At 35.7% G+C, this 18,551-nt stretch overlaps 1 protein-coding gene across 1 annotated transcript; it reads left to right on the forward strand.

The window, feature by feature from the left end:
• The first annotated feature begins 8,666 nt into the window (after positions 1-8,666).
• On the forward strand, positions 8,667-10,348 carry LOC149244171 (UDP-glycosyltransferase 91A1-like). The gene has a single exon (XM_089367936.1). The coding sequence runs from the start codon at positions 8,679-8,681 to the stop codon at positions 10,107-10,109; it is 1,431 nt and encodes a 476-aa protein (XP_089224062.1). The 5' UTR covers positions 8,667-8,678; the 3' UTR covers positions 10,110-10,348.
• The last annotated feature ends 8,203 nt before the right edge of the window (positions 10,349-18,551 follow it).

An 18,551-nucleotide genomic window follows, 5' to 3' on the forward strand; every position in this document is an offset into this window, starting at 1 on the left:
AGATCGGATTTGCCGGGTGGTGGCGCATTGGTGTTTCAGATCTGTTTGGTGGCAGCAGATCAGACTTGCCCCGTGGTGGCTCATTGAAGATACAATTTTTTTTTTCCTCAGCAAAACAAAGGTTCGGATCTGGTATATGGTGACTTTTTTTTACTGTGTCCTAAAAGTGTACCGTTGGATAGACTTATTCATCAGAGGATCAGAAACTTTATCAATCTAATATGAATAACAGTATAGAATCGTATCTCCATGAAGCGTATGAAACAGCAAGAAATGGTTGCAGCTGGATCAACAGCTAAAAATCTCTGGCATCAAAGATTCGACCATCTTAATTTGCAAGACCTCATCCTACTTCAGAGAAAAGGTATGGTCGGTGGACTCCCTGTTTTCCATAATGTTAAGCTAGATTGTGATGGATGTGCATTAGGGAAAATGCATAGAGAAGAGTTCCCTTTGCATGTTAATAGAAGGGAAAGAGACATTTTAGAATTGGTGCATACAGACATCTGTGGACCTATGAAAACCAGGTCATTAGGAAGAGCATATTACTTTCTCTTATTTACAGATAATTGCACTAGATTTTCATGGATATACTTTCTGAGTAAAAAGAGTCAAGCCTTTCAGCATTTTAAAGAGTTTAAATCCATGGTAGAAAACCAGGCAGGAAAAAGGATAAAAATTCTCCGCTCAGATCAAGGGGGAGAATACAAGTTGGGAGAGTTCATGGATTTCTACAAGAATCATGGGATTGTGCAACAGTTTACAGTGCCCCACACTCCACAGCAGAATTGAGTGGTAGAACGGAAGAACAAAACTCTTGTGGAGTGCTCAAGGAGCATGCTTCAAGGTAAGGGTCTATCAAATGGTCTTTGGGCAGAAGCTATTAACACTGTTGTATATTTAAAGAACATGAGTCCTACTAGATGTCTAGGCTTCAAAACCCCTTTTGAAACATTATTTGGATTCAAACCAGTAGTGAGTCACTTAAGAATATTTGGGTCAAAAGCTTATGCTCATATACCTAAGGCAGATAGGAAGAAGTTAGATCCTAAAGCCCTGAAATGTGTATTTGTTGGATATGGCACTGAGTTCAAGGGATATAAGTTATTTAATCCTGTGACTCACAAGGTTTTTGCAAGCAGAGATGTCATATTTCATGAACAGGTTGAAGAAGGAAAGAAAATAGTGATTGGCACATTCCATTGCTATTGGAAGAAAACAATGAGGAAGATGAAGAGCAGGAGGAGAAACAAGAAGAAGAAGTAACAGACAATGTAATCAATGATGATGTAAGCCTAGAAAAGGCTGAAATAGACAGAGTTGAGGTAAGTCCCCTACCAAGGAGATCAAGTAGGAAGACTCGATTATCTTCTAAATTGAAAGACTATGCATTAATGTCAAATATTTTAAACAGTGTAGAACCTGCAAATTATGAGGAAGCAAGTAAATCTGATGCATGGAGGGCTGCAATGTATGAGGAAGTAGAATCGATAAACAGAAACCATACTTGGGATTTGGTTGAATTGCCTGAAGGTAAAACCCCCATAGGATGCAAATGGCTATATAAACCAAAAATAAATGCAAATGGGAGTATAGAGAAACTTAAAGCTAAACTAGTAGCAAAGGGTTACTCACAGAAAGAGGGAATAGATTTTGATGACACCTTTGCTCCTGTAGCCAAATTAAACACCATTAAAATGCTAATTTCCTGAGCAACAAAACACAAATGGCAGCTACACCAGCTAGATGTTAAGTCTGCATTTCTGAATGGTGACTTGAAGGAAGAAATTTATTTAGTACAACCTGAAGGTTTTGTGAGAAAGGGGTAGGAACATCTTGTGTGTAAATTGAAAAAGGCACTTTATGGTTTAAAACAGGCACCCAGGTCGTGGTATGAGAAAATTGACTCATTTTTTGTTTAGAATGGCTTTCATAGGAGCTTGAATGATCCAAATCTGTATACCAAGTTTAATAAACAAAGGCAAATTATTTTGATATCTTTGTATGTAGATGATATGATCATAACAGGGAATGCTAACAATCTGATCAAAGAAATCAAATAGCAGATGTCACAAGTGTTTGAGATGAAAGATCTCGGAAACCTTCATTATTGCTTGGGATTGGAGGTATGGAAAGACTCTGGACAAACTTTTCTCACTCAAGGGAAGTATGCCAGAAGCTTGCTGGAAAGGTTTAGAATGGAGCAATGCAGATCAGTAGCAACACCATTACAACATAACTTAAAGTTGAGCAGTGATGATGGTACTAAAGAGGTGGATGCTACCATGTACAAATAGCTAGTTGGCAGTTTGATATATCTGACTACAACTAGAGCAGATTTGGCATATTCTATTAGTGTGTTGAGCCAGTTCATGTTAGAACCACTCGAAAGTCACTCGGTCGCAACAAAAAGTGTGTTGAGGTATCTTAGTGGTACTAGTAATTATGACAATGTTTAAATTGACACTTCTGATGTTATTCTAGTAGGTTTTTCAGATTCCGATTGGGCAGGTAACTTGGATGATCGAGGATCTATCGCAGGTTACGCATTCAACATTGGATTCGTGCTCATAGCATGGAGCAGCAAAAAGCAGCACATTGTAGCTCTATCCTCATGTGAAGCTGAGTACCAAGCATTGTGTGTAGCCACATGTGAAGCTATCTGGTTGAGAAGACTTCTCAACGATGCAGGAGAAGAGTAGAAAGAATCAACTATTATCAAAACTGACAACCAGAGTACCATCAAGCTTGCATACAATTGAGTTTTTCATAAAAATACCAAGCATTTTGATACTCAAGTTCATTTTGTTCGAGAGAAACAACAGTCAAAAGAGATATGTGTTGAATATTGTAAAACTTGTGATAACATGGCTGATATTTTTACTAAGCCTCTTGGGCGTGTAAAGTTTGAATTGTTTAGAGGGATGCTAGGAGTTCAGGATAATCCTTTCTCCATTAAGGGGGGGAGTTGAAAATAATTAATATTATTTTGTATTAATGGAGAAATGGTTACACAAGATGTAATGTATCTCCTTAGTTTAGGATTTGTTCCTAGAGTTTAGGAGTTTGGTTGCAACTTCTTGAGTTCTAGCAATGTACTTAATGATGTAATTGCTCGTTTGATTCATGTAGAGTGTACAGAGAGAGTTCTCTTTGTTTAAGTGCAGTCTCCAAGTGCAGTACTCACCTGTGAGCTACAACTCCTTCTTTTTCAATTCAAGTCTGAATTTTATCTTTTTGGGTTAAAAAATTTAAACGGATATATTCAAATATAATTTTTTATTTTTAATTAGTTAGCTCATATATGTTTTTTATATTTTTTTTAATATAACTGTGACAAGTTATCCTTAAAATAAATTTATAATTTAGTTAATTTTTATGATTTTTTAATTATAGCAAAGTAGATATATCATAAAGTAAGTGTTTTGATGTTTATTAAGAATAGCTATTTATGAATATTTACTAGGCTTTTAATTTATATGGATGCCCAGTGTATGAATCAATCACATATACATTTAAAAAAACATGTAACAAGATTATTAACATGGAGCTTTACCCCATTGTTTTTTTTTTCCAAGGAAAAAGGTGTAATTTTATTAGTGAAAACAAAATTACATGTTACATTTTGAGAGAACCAAGCATCATCAAGTCAAAGACCAATGATAAGCAAACATGTGCAAAAAGACACACTAATATACAATAAGGAGAAAAACTAGACTTTTCTCCCCTTCTTTTTATCCACCTTGTCCCATTCCCCTTGAGATGTCGTATCAGAGAAAAGTACAAGTTGCTTGCTAGGATGAGGTCTTGCATTATCCTTGTATGAAATTGAGTTGTCTGTTGAATGACTTCGTTTATGCTGACTAGTTTCCATAGCTTCCAGAAAATTTGTTGTTTGTACCTAGTTGTCTTGCATTTCATTGAGTTCCTATAGGATTTCCCCTTGGTTTTTTGGTACCTGTGATGTCTGGTTGTTCCTAGTTTGTAGAGGTTCCTCCTCTACTTTCTTTTCTCGCTCTTCCTAGTGGGAAGGGTGGAAATTCCATCCTTTGGGTTGTTTCCCATTCTTCTTCTTTCTGCCTGTGTTTTTTTGCCTTCACGGCAGATATTTTGTAGATTCCCTATTTGTTTGCAGATTCTACATCTGAAGGTTGTGTTCTCATTGTCTAATGTCTGAGTCCAATTTATCTGCTTATGGATCTGTTGAATGTGGTTCAGTAAACCCTTGTTAAGATCTACTTCCGCACATATCCAGGCATGTGTGTAGATTATTTCTTCAAATATTTGTGTATCTGTTTTGATATATTTCCAAATGATGTTCTCGATCCTTAAGAGTACTCTCTCATCATAGAAATGAAGAGGGAGGTTGTGCAGGCGACTCCACACTGGCATTATGGTGACAAACATGGTGTTTGCATCAAAATATGGGAACCATTATGTGATGAAAAGACCAATCAATCCCCAAAACCATGGTCCATCCTGTATAATGTTGTCCCTAACCTCTGATGAAGGGAATTTCACTATGAAAAACCCTTAGAACAGAGGTGTATTTCACATTATAATGACCAATTGGTCAAAGTATAATGAAATAACTCCATTGGCTCTGGCCAGAAATAGTTAAAATGACAAATAATTGCTTGTGATTCAAAAGAAGAACAATGCTTATCTATTTTTGTGCTATCTACAGTAATTTCTGAGATTTAGTTCAGAAGCTCCACAAAGTATGGGCTAGGGGATGTACCAACCTATTTTTTTGGTTCTGCGTCTGTTCTTTTCCCTTGCAGGATATTCTTGAAAGGGGGTCCTCCATTCATTTGCTTCGATTTGGCTTGTATGTTTTTCAAAGAACTCCACCCATATCCATTTCCTGCTTTTAAGGATTTGTGGGCTGAAACCGCTCCACCCCTTAATCGCATATTGAGGGTAATGGAGGATGCTGGTTGAATGTGGTAATCCTGCAGAAGTCGGATATCCTGTAATGCTTTGCCTTCAAAATTTAAGTTTTGCATTTCTGTTGGGTATCTAGCCAGATGCATGATGTTGTGCTTCGGATCCAACAAATTGTCTACTATATTTACCCATATTAAAATGGAACTCCCAACAGGAGTTTTAGTAAGGATTTGAAATCAGATGGGCACTTTTGGGTTTTGGGAGCCATACTCCCTCGTTTTTCCCAAAAACCGCTCAACAATGGAGAGCCTATAAGCCATAGGGGGCTGGATGGAGCAAGAGATAGCAAAATATGGAGCCAAGTATATCAAAGTAAAGCCAATAAATGATGGATGGTCGTCTGTGCCATAAGGGAGCTCGAGTAGTAGTACAAAAGGAAATAGGGGCAAGAAAAAAAATAAACACCAGTCCCAATGAGGACAGGAAACGGAGCGAAGAGAATGATATACCCATGGCTCGAAAATACGAAAAACAATAGAGAAAAAATCACTTCACAATAACCCTCTCGTGCACCCGCAATCCATCTACGCATCCACAGTCAGCCATACAAGTGTGACTCAATTGATATCGGAGCCAAAAGCTAAACGTAGGGTGTCGCAGGGTTCCAAGGCACGAGAAATCAGTCAGCTAGGGTTCGAAGTTCAAAATGAGGAGGTGTCACCTCCAGCCACAGAGTTGCCAAAGCTGACCACTTCTCGGAGAGCCAAGGAGTCTCCTACGACCCATTCAACCGATGCAAAATGGCCTCTATGGCCTCATGGAGATGGAGCCGAAAGGGGCAGAGTTTTGTCGGTTTTTTTCCAGGGATACTTAGCCCTCCAATGCCTGGTAATTTCTTGTTCACCATGCGAGTCCCCCTATGAATAGGACCGGGAGGTCGCTCCCAAGAGATTGATTTTTCTGAGTGAAACTCTAGGTCCTGTTTGTGCCATCTTCTCCCTCTTCAGCCCTTTCTGCAAAAAACAGTTCACCTCATTTTTATATTAACATGGCTTACCAATACCATATGCTTAAACGTCCATAGCTCATTTTGTATGACACTTGTTCATATGATTTTTTCTAATTAATCAATTTAATTAAAAATATAGAAAAGACATAATTACTTTTGAGATAAATCTCAACCTTTTATTTGTGAGTATTATTAGGAATATTCTAAAATATTCCATGGAGGTTAAATCCTTAGCATCCACCTAATGATTATTGATAATTAAATTAAATACCATGTAACAAGATTCTTAACTATGGAGATTTACCTCCACTTGGTCATTGATATTCTTATCTGGTAAATAGGCTTTGTTACAATATGATAAACCAATACCATGGCTTATTAGTAATGCATGCCCAAAAAACCATAAATCATTTCATATGACATTTTTTTTATTAATCAATTTAATCAAATGGGTAGAAATGACATAATTACTTTTGAGATAAACCTCAACCTTTGATCTATGACCACTACTAATAATATTTTAGAATATTTAGTGGAAGTCAAATCCATACCATCTACCTAATAATTGTTGTTAATTAAAATATCATATAAAAAGTTTTAGTCCAAAAGAGACACTTCCTAATAAATGTGAATGGGCATCAATTCATGATAAGCATCAAAGTATCCACTTCCAGATCTATTACACATTGCCAAGATTTAAAAAATTCATAAAAGTTAACTAAATTATAATTTATTTCAGATGATTAAAAATAATAATAATTATAAAAAATAATTAATATATGAACTAAATATATACACATTTAAAAAACATATAATAAGATTCTTAATCATGGAGATTCACTCTCATTTAACCATGAAGATTTTTTACTTCTAAATAGGTTTGGTTACAATATCATAGCTTAATACCATGGTTTATCAATACCATACACTCAAAAAATCATAACTATTATGATATAACATATTTTTAATTAATCAATTTAATTTAAAAGGTAGAAAAGACCAACTACTTTCAAAATCAATATAATCCTTTAATATATAACTACTAAAAACATTTTAAAATATTTAGACAAAGTCTACTATCAATTAATAATTAATAATAATTAAATTAAAATTCTAAAAAAAATATTCTCAAAAAATATCTCTATCAATATAATTAATTTTATTTAATTAATATTTAATATTAATACAATTAATTATAATTAAGCTTAGAAATTATCAAATTTAAATTTTTTTATTTTATTAAATTTTCAAAAAATAAATTCATAAACCATATTAAAATAAAAAACATTTCTACATATATAAAAATAGTTTTTTTTTTTTTTAACTCTGGAAATATTACAAAATATCTCCCTTCATAAGGCCATGCAACTCAAAACCTAGGGAAGAATGGTAGTTGTGTGTAATTTTCCACAACAAAATAATGCCGTGCAACTCAAAGCCAAAGGAAGGATGACGACCGTGGGCTATTAACATAATAATGTCATATATAGAAAATATTGTATAATTTACTACGCTCCATTTAACTTTACCTCACAAAAATTACATAAAAATTAATAAGCAAAGTTGAACTAGTCTGTTGACTAACCAGCTAAATATCATATTACAGCATCTCGGAAGTGGATTATTTCTTCTCCATTTATTGCTTAGTTTTAATTCTATCGTTAAAAAAAATATTATTATTACTACTCATGCTTATTCTGACTAACCAGCTAAATATCATATTACAGCATCTCGGAAGTGGATTATTTCTTCATTTATTGCTTAGTTTTAATTCTATCAGTAGAAAAATTTATTATTACTACTCATGCTTATCCTTCATGTAAAAATGTGGTTATAAAATATATTAAATCAAGGACTGCTTTACAACTTTAGATCTCAATTTCACAACCTTTGTTACAATACTGACCTTCCTAGCCTTTTACAATGCTAAAATTATAGTGAACTCGGGAGGCTTCTCTCCAAGCTTTTTGAGCATAGGAATAAAATCTTAAATCTAAATAAATAATTTGTCTTTTTAGGTCCGATAGATGATTATTTGGTCTCATCATCATCATCATAATACCTTTGTTACAATACTGACCTTCCTAGCCTTTTACAATGCTAAAATTATAGTGAACTCGGGAGGCTTCTCTCCAATCTTTTTGAGCATAGGAATAAAATCTTAAATCTAAATAAATAATTTGTCTTTTTAGGTCCGATAGATGATTATTTGGTCTCATCATCATCATCATAATATTTTATAATTGCTCAAAGATAAAAATCATCATCTTTGGTCTCATCATCATCATCATAATATTTTATAATTGCTCAAAGATATCATCATCATCATCATCATCATCATCATCATCATCATCATCATCATCATCATCATCATCATCATCATCATCATCATCATCATCATCATCATCATCATCATCATCATCATCATCATCATCATCATCATCATCATCATCATCATCATCATCATCATCATCATCATCATCATCATCATCATCATCATCATCATCATCATCATCATCATCATCATCATCATATTTGTTTACTACATGCATCATATTTTATATTTATATTTTATATTTTATAATTGCTCAAAATGCATAATATTTTATAATTGCTCAAAGATAAAATATTTGTTTACTATACATGTACCATACGCAACACGATAATGTCGTGCATCTTGAAACTTCAGGAAGAATGGTAGCTGTGTGCAGTTTTGTCTATATAATGCATAATTGAGGAACCATAGATTACATCTCTATACCACATAGGGAAGTTTAGGATGGACAGGCACAAGAATGGCAAGAAGCATTTCCACTTTCTGGTATTTCCATGGTTAGCGCAGGGCCACATAAATCCTTTCTTACACCTCTCAAAGGCCCTCGCAATCCACGGCCACAAAATCTCCTTCCTCTCCACGCCTCTTAACATTTCCAGAATCAGGCCGTCATTACAACTTCAGCACTGGCCTGGCCAGATCGATCTGCTGGAACTGCTGTTACCGCCCACAGAGGGACTGACTCCCGGCGCGGAATGTACAGCGGACATCCCGCCAGAAATGGCGTTTCCGCTGAAGAAAGCCATGGACGGCATGGAAAAGCCCTTCCGAAGTCTGTTCGAGAAGCTCTCGCCGGATTATCTCGTCCACGACTTCGCGCAATTTTGGGCGCAGAGCGCTGCTGCGGATATGAATGTTCCAGCCATTCATTTCGCTATCTTCCCCCCAGCGAGTTTTGCCCACATCGCACACCCTTCTAAATTGCGGAAGCACGACATAACCGCCGAGGAGGTCGCGGCTCCGCCCCTCGGGTTTCCGTCCTCGGAGATCACATTCAAGCTATACGAAGCACGGGATCTTTTGGTCATGTACACAGGATTACCCGGCCACATACCTCCGATCTATCGGGCCGCTAAATCCCTGGAAAGATGCATGGCGGTAATTGTGAAATCATGCTTTGAATACGAAGATAAGTATATTAGTTACTTGCAGGATGCCATCGGAGTCCCCGTGCTTTCTGTCGGCCCACTCTTGCCAGCAGTGCACCCCGGCGCCAGTGCCAACAGCAGCGAGCGGTCTGATCTACTGGAATGGCTGAACCGACAGAGGACGGCGTCGGTCGTTTTTGTGTCGTTCGGCAGCGAGGCCTTTCTCTCCGAAGACCAAATCCGCGAACTCGCGCTGGGCTTGGAGGCCAGTGGGATCCCATTCCTCTGGTGTCTCCGTTTTCCGCGGTATTCGGACAGTGCCCGAGACGATCCGGTGGGGATCCTTCCCGAGGGATTCGAGATTCGAACCCAGGACCGAGGCGTGGTCGTGCAGGGGTGGGTACCACAGTTACGGATCCTATCGCATCCATCCATCGGTGGGTTTCTTAGCCACGCAGGATGGAGCTCTGTCATGGAGTCACTGAGCTTCGGAATACCCCTCATTTTGCTCCCTCTTCGACTTGACCAGGGCTTAAATGCCCGGCAAGTAGCTGCGGAATTGGAGGCGGGGGTCGAAATAGAAAGGGGAAACGATGGCTCTTTTCTGAGAGAAAGCATATCGACGACAGTTAAAAAGGTGATGGCGGGAGAGGAGGGGAAGAAGTTGAGATCGAATGCTGCGAAGGCCCGTGATATTATAGCAGCCAATAAGCAGAGTAGTTACATCCATGATTTCCTTGAAAATCTCGAAGAGTTGTCTGAAGCTTACCCGAATAAAAGTCTGTAACGTTGTGTTGGCATATAGATAAAAAATATGTCAAAGAATAATAAGGTTAGCATCTAAAGTAGTGAATATGCCATAACATGACATTAGAGTAGATGATATAAAATTAGTGAATATTTCATATGTCAATATTTTTTTTAATATATGCAGGGATCACTTTTTCCTAGTTCAATCACAAAAGGTATTCAACCCATGATTGAGATTCTAATTTCAAGTGTAGAGGGAATTGAACCTATAACTTATCAATAGAAAATGATTAAATCCATGACTTCTCAATCGAAAAGGTGCTTTAATAATAGGGACTCTACCAATTGAGCTTACATTCAAAACTTGGCTATGCTTGAAAATATTCCATGTGATTTATATAGAATTAACATAAACATTTGTACATATTTTCGAAAAATTTGGCTCTATGCCCCCAAATCTTTATTATAGGAATTCTAAAATCTTAAAATGCCTGGAAAATTCGCTACAATATTCTTTGATGAACAAGGATATGGGTGTGGTGCACAGATTGTTTAATCTGTGGATTTAAAATTTCATTTCAACTGGAATTGTGGTTCTCGGGCAAATTCTTGCGTTGAAGTTATAGCTTTGTGGGGTTTTTTATCTAGCATTAGATGGTTCAACTTGACACTCTGTTTGTTTTGGATGGCTTGAACTCACAATTAATTGGATCAATGATTGATCAGTTTTCACCCCTCGATTATTATGGAATTCCTGAACTTATCTCGATTACCATGTTTCAACTTGACACTCTGTGTGTTTTTGATGGCTTGAATTCACAATTAATTGGATCAATGATTGATTAGTTTTCACCCCTCCATTATTATGCAATTCCTGAACTTATCTCGATTACCGATTCTCTGAATATTAGACAATGGTATGGACACTGATTCGGTCAGACCAAACCAGTTTCCATCCGATTGCCGAGATAAAAATTCCCATATGCAATTGGATGCACAAAATCAAAAAACTGAATAACTGGGTTCAGGAGGTCTTAATTTTGTGGGTAATACTCCATCAAAACAAGGCCATCGCTATTACATGGCAAGATTCACTTCAAAGCAAATTTTCAGTGTACACTTCAGAGTTTGGGCATGATCCCATTCTATTGAATTTTCACTAGTAATTACTTGTTAGACATAGTTTGGGCATGATCCCATTCTATTGAATTTTCACTAGTAATTACTTGTTAGACATAGTTGACGTGATGAAGCATATATCTAGTTTTTTTGTTAAAATAATGGGTGTCAGCAGACCTACATTGATGACTTTGTTCAGCGGATCGAATAGTTCCAAATATGGAAGCGGCCAAAAGTTTTGGCAGTGACATGTATTTGATTGTTTGAGATGGATTGATTGATTAATACGTGTGTAAGTCAACTATTTTGTTCTCCATCAAAGTAAAATTGATAATATTGGTAAATAATTTCGAGGATGTGCGAAATCAAATCTGCATAGGATTAATATTCTGTTGTTTATTTAAAAAAATAAAAATTAATAATGTTGAAATAATTTGGGCAAAGATCCCGATCAAACCTTCTAAATTAATTTTATTGAGAAACTGGTCGTTTAAACTCAACAACTCAACCTGGCAAATCAGCGATGTGGCTGGAAAGCTTGATTGTATTTGGAAGACCCTATTTTTTTTCCTCCGGACTTTTTGTTTTCTCCCGAAATGTTCTTGGTGACAAAGGAAAATATGCTGAAAGAGAGAAAGCATTATTGATATTGTTATTTTATATAAATATCAAGATGGGCGAATGCATTATAAAACCATAGAAATGGAGATGAAGAGCATAATGATTATAAGAGATCTGTATGTTACTTTTTCACTAAGATTTTTTCATCCCTGCGTGGAATATCGCAGTCTGTGCTTATCTCAGTGTTTATTAGTCCCTCTCATCTGCCAGATGGCATGGATTGTAGTAATCAGAATCCAATGATATAACATTAATTCTTGTTAGTCTTTACTCTATTTTTACTTCCGTTCGCACTATGTGATTTGAAAACTATATTCTTCCTTTTTTGTGGTCTTATTTGGCCTCTTCCTGAGGCAAGAGGCCGTAAGCATATAGTACTTTCGCTTGTTGTCATTCATATTTCAGAAGTATTAGGAATTGGTTTCAACTAATGCTAGCATTAGTCTAGCAGTATGAAATGCTAGCAGAGTTTGGAAGTGCCAAAAAACTGAACTAATTTATAAGTGGCTGAAGTTGCCACCTGTTGCCACACCTGCATGTCGCTTAGGTGTCTGTCGTTCTGATTCCCTTTTCCCTGTGCTACCAAACTATGAGGTTTCTTTGCCCTGAGCTGTCAAACTGTGTGGTTGCACATCATATGATAGTCCTTCATAGGTAAGGAAGGAGGAAGAGGTCCTTAGAGACTTCAAACATGCCATTAAACAACTAACTATCGATGCACCTAGCAGTAGAAGCTTTGGAAGTGAACAACCAACCTTTGAATGAGACCCTGGTCCTCCGTCGCTCAAGCTCAAGCTGCAAAATTTAATGGAGAATTGTATTTGATCGGTTAAGGAAGCTCAAAGCACGATCCACAACTCTCTTGATCATAGGCGGAGGCAATGAACTCGAGGACTAAGAAAGTTGATAATTCATCACAGGTCTGTGGCGTTAAAGGGTCAACTCAAGTAGTTTTTTTTACAAGAATTTCCATTGCGAGAGAGAGGACGAGGGAATTCTAATCTACTACTATATCTGGGGTTCAACACAAAGAAAGAAGAACGATTTCTTTATTCATATCAGTGAGCGACATCAACCTTACCTATTTGTTTAGTCCTGAAAGGCCTCAAAGACAGCGTTGCAGGATTTGGCTGATGCTGAACTCCACAGGTTTCCTGCTCGAAGGAATAGGCCAATTCCTCTTAGTCGCGCAAGGGCTAGTTGGTGCTCCGGTTAGGTCTGTGGCTTTGTGAGTGTATCCAAATTGAATCCCTGCCCTTGAGTACTCATTTATCAGAAGAGAACTAAGAAAATTTATGCTATAAAAGTTTTTGTAGAGCTAGATAGCAAGGAATACATAAAGACTGCTTGCATGATTTTCAAAGTAAGTTGGTCAGTCCAAATATGCCAAAATGAAGTTTTATAGATGCTCACAGTTATAGTATTTCAAATTCCTTGCAGGTATAGTGTATGAGGAAAACACCTAGAATTCATATTAATTTACAAAACATAAAGGTTAACGAGAAACACCATTGTTGGCTTCTTCTTGCCTATTGTTGGAAGGATAAGAGTCTTGGTTGTCTAGGTTGATATCTTTAATTAATTGGTAGACAATATCTTCCTCTTTGAAGTATTGTTGTAATGAATTCACTAACATCCTATGGTTGCAAGCAACATAGTGAGATCCTTTGTTGAGATTGCTAATCATATTTCTTAACCTGGATTATTTTTCCTAAAACATCAATTTGTTGCTTATGATGGACTAGAGAGTTCATAATCATTGCACTCTAAGAAGTGCAGTAATGCTCATTTTCATGGACCAGTCACTGAAAACAATAAGGCTTTGTTGCTTAGGGTGGATTCTTCATGCGTTTCAAGAATCCTACAAAATTCTTCAGCTTCATGATAATCCATGGATAATTCACATAGAGAGTGATACATTGCAAATATTAATAAAATGCTTGAGATTGATTGATGGAATATGATTGCCACTCCTGACCTGCTGAGCCTTTCTGGTGAAGTAGTCAAACTTTCAGTTTTGTTCTTGGATGCTTTGTACACCTTGATAGAAAGCCTTCTGTACATTGTTAAGCTAATCTTGGATTTCTATGGCTTGCTCAATAAAGTCCTGGACTGAGTCAACCAGACTTTGTTGGAGGTCCCCTTTTCCTTAGAATCAATAACAGGATAATGAGTCCAAATCATTATCTCCTAACAACCATCATATTTCCAAATCATATTGATTTAACATTTTGCTCTGCAAGCTCTTCTCTTGAGGATAACATAACAAAGGATTCGATAGATGGCTGCACATACATTGAGCTCAGGATACCATGAGAAGAATTTGGTTGCCAGGCTTGAGTACTCATTTATGAGAAGAGAACTAATAAAATTTATGCTATAAAAGTTTGTACAGAGCTAGACAACAAGGAATACATAAAGACTTCTTTCATTATTTTCAATGTAAGTTGGTCAGTCCAAATATGCCAAAGAAAAGTTTTATAGATGCCCACAGTTATAGTATTTCAAAATTCCTTGCAGGTATAAAGTCTTAGGTTGCCCATGAATCCGGTACTTCAAAAGACGTGGTAAGTTCAAATTGGTTGAAACTCATAAAATTTGAGGTAGGAATGAAGAAAGCCACCATTCTATATTCATAATTCTGCTAGTTAATGAATTATTGTTGTTTTTAGTTTCTTGAACTGCTAGTATGCCATTGAGCTCTCAAAGAAGATGATCTATGTCGTGGCAGTTCAGCTGAAATCACCTGTAACTAGGAAACTAATTTCATATCCTCAAATTTTGTTACATTTCCAATTTTTTTTCTCATGAGCATTTGGAGTACAAAAGAGTTGGATTTCTAGGCTATCAACACTAGTTGCATAGAGTGAATATTGGAAGCATTCCTGTTCATTTTCAAAAGCATTGAAATCCAGCATGCTCCTTTATGCACATGGAACTGTAAATATTGATGAACTATCCATATTCTACACTTCATGTGCAAGTGAAATGAATTATGGCCTGTGAATGGTATCCCCCTATATCTGAACCATTTTATCATTCAAATTCCTTTCCCTTTTATCCTCATCTCCCAAGGGAGCAGTGATGCAATATGTCACATGAAGGCTATCAATAAATGCCTCATCATCAAATTTTAGAGACACCTCAAGGTCCTTCTTTGAACCTAGTGCGTCTTCTTTGATGAGGATAGGATCAAAACTGTCCTCTACCCCAAACATGATGATATCTCCTATACTATAAACATCTTGTAAGGCACTATCATCATTGGTGAACCATGTTATACCTTCCAACCCTGAAGGTTGTTCTTTGCCACAATATTGCTCCAATTTAACAGAAAAATTAGCACTGCTAACACTGCTAGTCATCAGATTCATGACTGATGTTTTCCCTTTTGCATATTATGTCCAATTCCCTTTCAGTCACGTTGCAGGATCATTACCAGACTACTCCTTGGTAAAAATAGGTTCATAGACTGAAGCTGTAATGGGCTCATATGTGCCCTTTGCTATATCATATTTATGGTTGTCCTGGTCAAACTTGCAGAAGAAACTCTTATTAGAAAACTTACAGGGCTGCTAAGGGTACTCATCATCTGTCCCTCACTTCTCATGGCACTTACTGCAACTTAAGGTGCTTTGAATAACAGTTTTCTTGTCATCAGCTTCCCCTTTGGCATAAGTAAGTTCTTATCTATTGTTTTCGTTGTCATTATATATAACTATTTAGAGAAGGCCCTTCCACTCATTGGGCTAGCATACTTGATTTGTTGTGTCAAGGAGAGGTTGCTCCTCTTCTTCATTAGCAGGCTCATCATCAACATCAAATTATGTGGTATTATATTCTTCCTTGCAACCATTAGGGACTTCACACTCGTAACAAATATCCCATTCTACAACCCATAAATACTCCATAGCTTCATCATTTGCTTGGAAATCTACAACCCATGAGTCCCATTAGTAAATCCACATTAGCAAGAAGGGAACTAATATAAATTGTCATTGAGAAGAGAATCATACCTTGTAACAAGGTTAATATCAATAAACCGATGAAAAAAATGTAAAATATATACATATAGCACCTGAGGAAACTAAATCATCTTTGAAATATATAAACACCTTAGCCATAGAAAACTAAGGCCTCACACTTTCGGTTTGGGGTTGTAGACTGAACATTTCCATGGGGCTTGGGTTGACCTATAGAATTGAAAGTGAGTGTAGTTCCTTACATGGCTGAGCTAATCCTTTGGAATCTAAAGCAAAATTTTGTTTTTTTGCTGGGGATGTCTTTAGATTTAGCCTTTGGATCTCTTACACATAAACTTGCTTCAATAGATAATACAAATTGATCTCTCAGCCTTAGACCAAGCATGAAACAATCTACATGAATATTGATCTTCTTCCCTCAAACTAGCCCACACTCAAGCTAGAAATCCTTGCACAATTCTTTAGGAAATAGGCCCCTATTTCCTAGCACATTCGGCATCCTAAAGAATAGGAATCTAGTAACTGCAAGAGTACATTTTACCAGATATTGATTAGTCTGGTTTCAGTGTACATAAAATCTTTTTTTAGATTATAAATATTTGTACAAATTGTGCCCTACTTTCCACATTGGGAAGCCAATTCTTTAACAAGCATGCAATCTTAATTTGTGTGCAGCTAGACCACATTATTGCAATATTGATTATTAACTAAACTACACTTCATAATATGGTGTTTTTGTGTATAATATTTGTACAGACAATCATACAAAATTCTAAAATCCCCTGTTCTAGTCCTTCCCTATATATGGGCAGCACTATTTTTACTAAAATTTAGATTATTTTGTGATTGCTTTGTTTCCTTTTTTCATTAACTTCTTGTTTAATTTCTTATTAATTAATAATATTGTAAGGAAATTAGCAATCTTATAATAATTTTAGCTTTTTGAGAGATTGGTAGTCATCTTAAAAAATTATAATTAACCTTATAAGCAAATTGTGAATTTCATACTCTCTTCATTCGTTTTTTTTTTTACAGTAGAGTTGGACAAATGAAGCCTTTAGTATGTTATATTGTGATCATATATTTCTTGTCATGGGTGTCCACTTTGTGGTCCTTTACAGGTCACAATTGTGACCCTGTAATTGTAGAAAATATCGTGTGACCCGCGATCATATAGGTTGGGCTTCGTGGCTTAAAGAAATTCAAAAAAATTACTTATTAAACTGATCGAATCATAAATCAAAGTGCTAGTTCTTACAACGTAGGGAAGAAATTATCCTTCTTTATGCATAGGTAAGAAGTGAAGCTGAAAAATACTCACTGTGCACTGTGGAATTTGATCACTTATCCTCCTTGCTACACAGGTAACCTGTTTCGAAATCAGGGGTTGGTTCTGTTAACAAAAGTTCTCTCTCTCGAAAAGATTCTCATTTATCCCAGCAAAAATTATCTGTGGTCTCAACTTCAGTCAAGGGGTCCTCAGTACCAACAACAACAAATATGGTATCAATCTTGGGCTCAGGTCCATCACCAACAACTCTACAAGGATAGCTAAATCAAAATCATTACAATATACAATAGCACCAACTATTCCAGCATCTTTTGGGATCATTGTAACTGGGAATCTCTAACACAATCTAAGGTCAATCAATGCATGACATGCTTCATTTAGTGTAGTTTCTAGTGGAGTGACAACTCCAACAAAGTCAACTGGGGAAATAATTACACCTTGCCCTGATTCCAAATCGCCGACTACCCCTCTCTTACATTTTCAGAAGGGAACAAGATTGTCCAACTTCTGCACTTTTTAAAGCCGATGGTCTTCATTGTCTCGGAATAAACCTGTGTGGTCAAAATATTTTCTTCATATCCTGTGCTTATATGTGTTCCCTTGATAATGAAGTTCGTAAATTACTACTCAGCAGGGACTTGCTACCTCTTTATCCCTCCTTGTTCATTATTGCTTCCATGATCTACCTCTGTCATCATTGTCTAATGCTGTAAATGTGCCTCTCTATTTTTATAATGTTAAGTACAACGAATATTTTAGGTTTTCATAATTTTAAGTATAACAAATATTCTATGGACATGCGAAGGGATATTGATTTTAAAAATTTAATTTAATTATGAATAATTATTATTAGGATTTAGTTTGGATTAAATTTCACACAATATTGTAGAGTAATTTTAACAGTATGTAAAAGTTAAATGTTGAAATTTATTTCCAAAATAGTTATCTTTTTTTGAGTTTTTAATTAAATTTATTAATTAAGGAAAATGTAAGTGTCATATGTAATGAGCTATATTTTTTTTAGTATGTGGTATCCATAAGTCATGAGCTATGTTTTTTTTGGAATGTGGTATTGATAAATCATGGTATTGGCCTATGATATTGTAGCATATACTATTACAAATATGATAAAATGGAATTGAATTTTCATTATTAAAAATATTGCCATATATTTTGTAAAATGTATATATAATTAATTTATATATAAATTTTTAATAATAATAATAATAACAAACAGAATAAATTTACAATTAAGTTAATTTTTTAGATTTATTTATTTATTTTAACAATAGGAAATATATTATATAATAAGTGTTTTGATGTTATGTAATAAATGTATAATGAATTGATGTCTATTTATATTAATACACATTTTTAATTAATATTAATATATATTTTTAATTAAATTATTTAGATGGTTTGGCTAACAATTTTTTTTTGTAACAACTAAGCAAGTAAACCTATG

The sequence above is a fragment of the Pinus tabuliformis genome, chromosome 8, assembly GCF_031772625.1.
Source record: "Pinus tabuliformis cultivar Carrire ecotype Pingquan chromosome 8, CPIR1, whole genome shotgun sequence".
NCBI lineage: Eukaryota > Viridiplantae > Streptophyta > Pinopsida > Pinales > Pinaceae > Pinus > Pinus tabuliformis.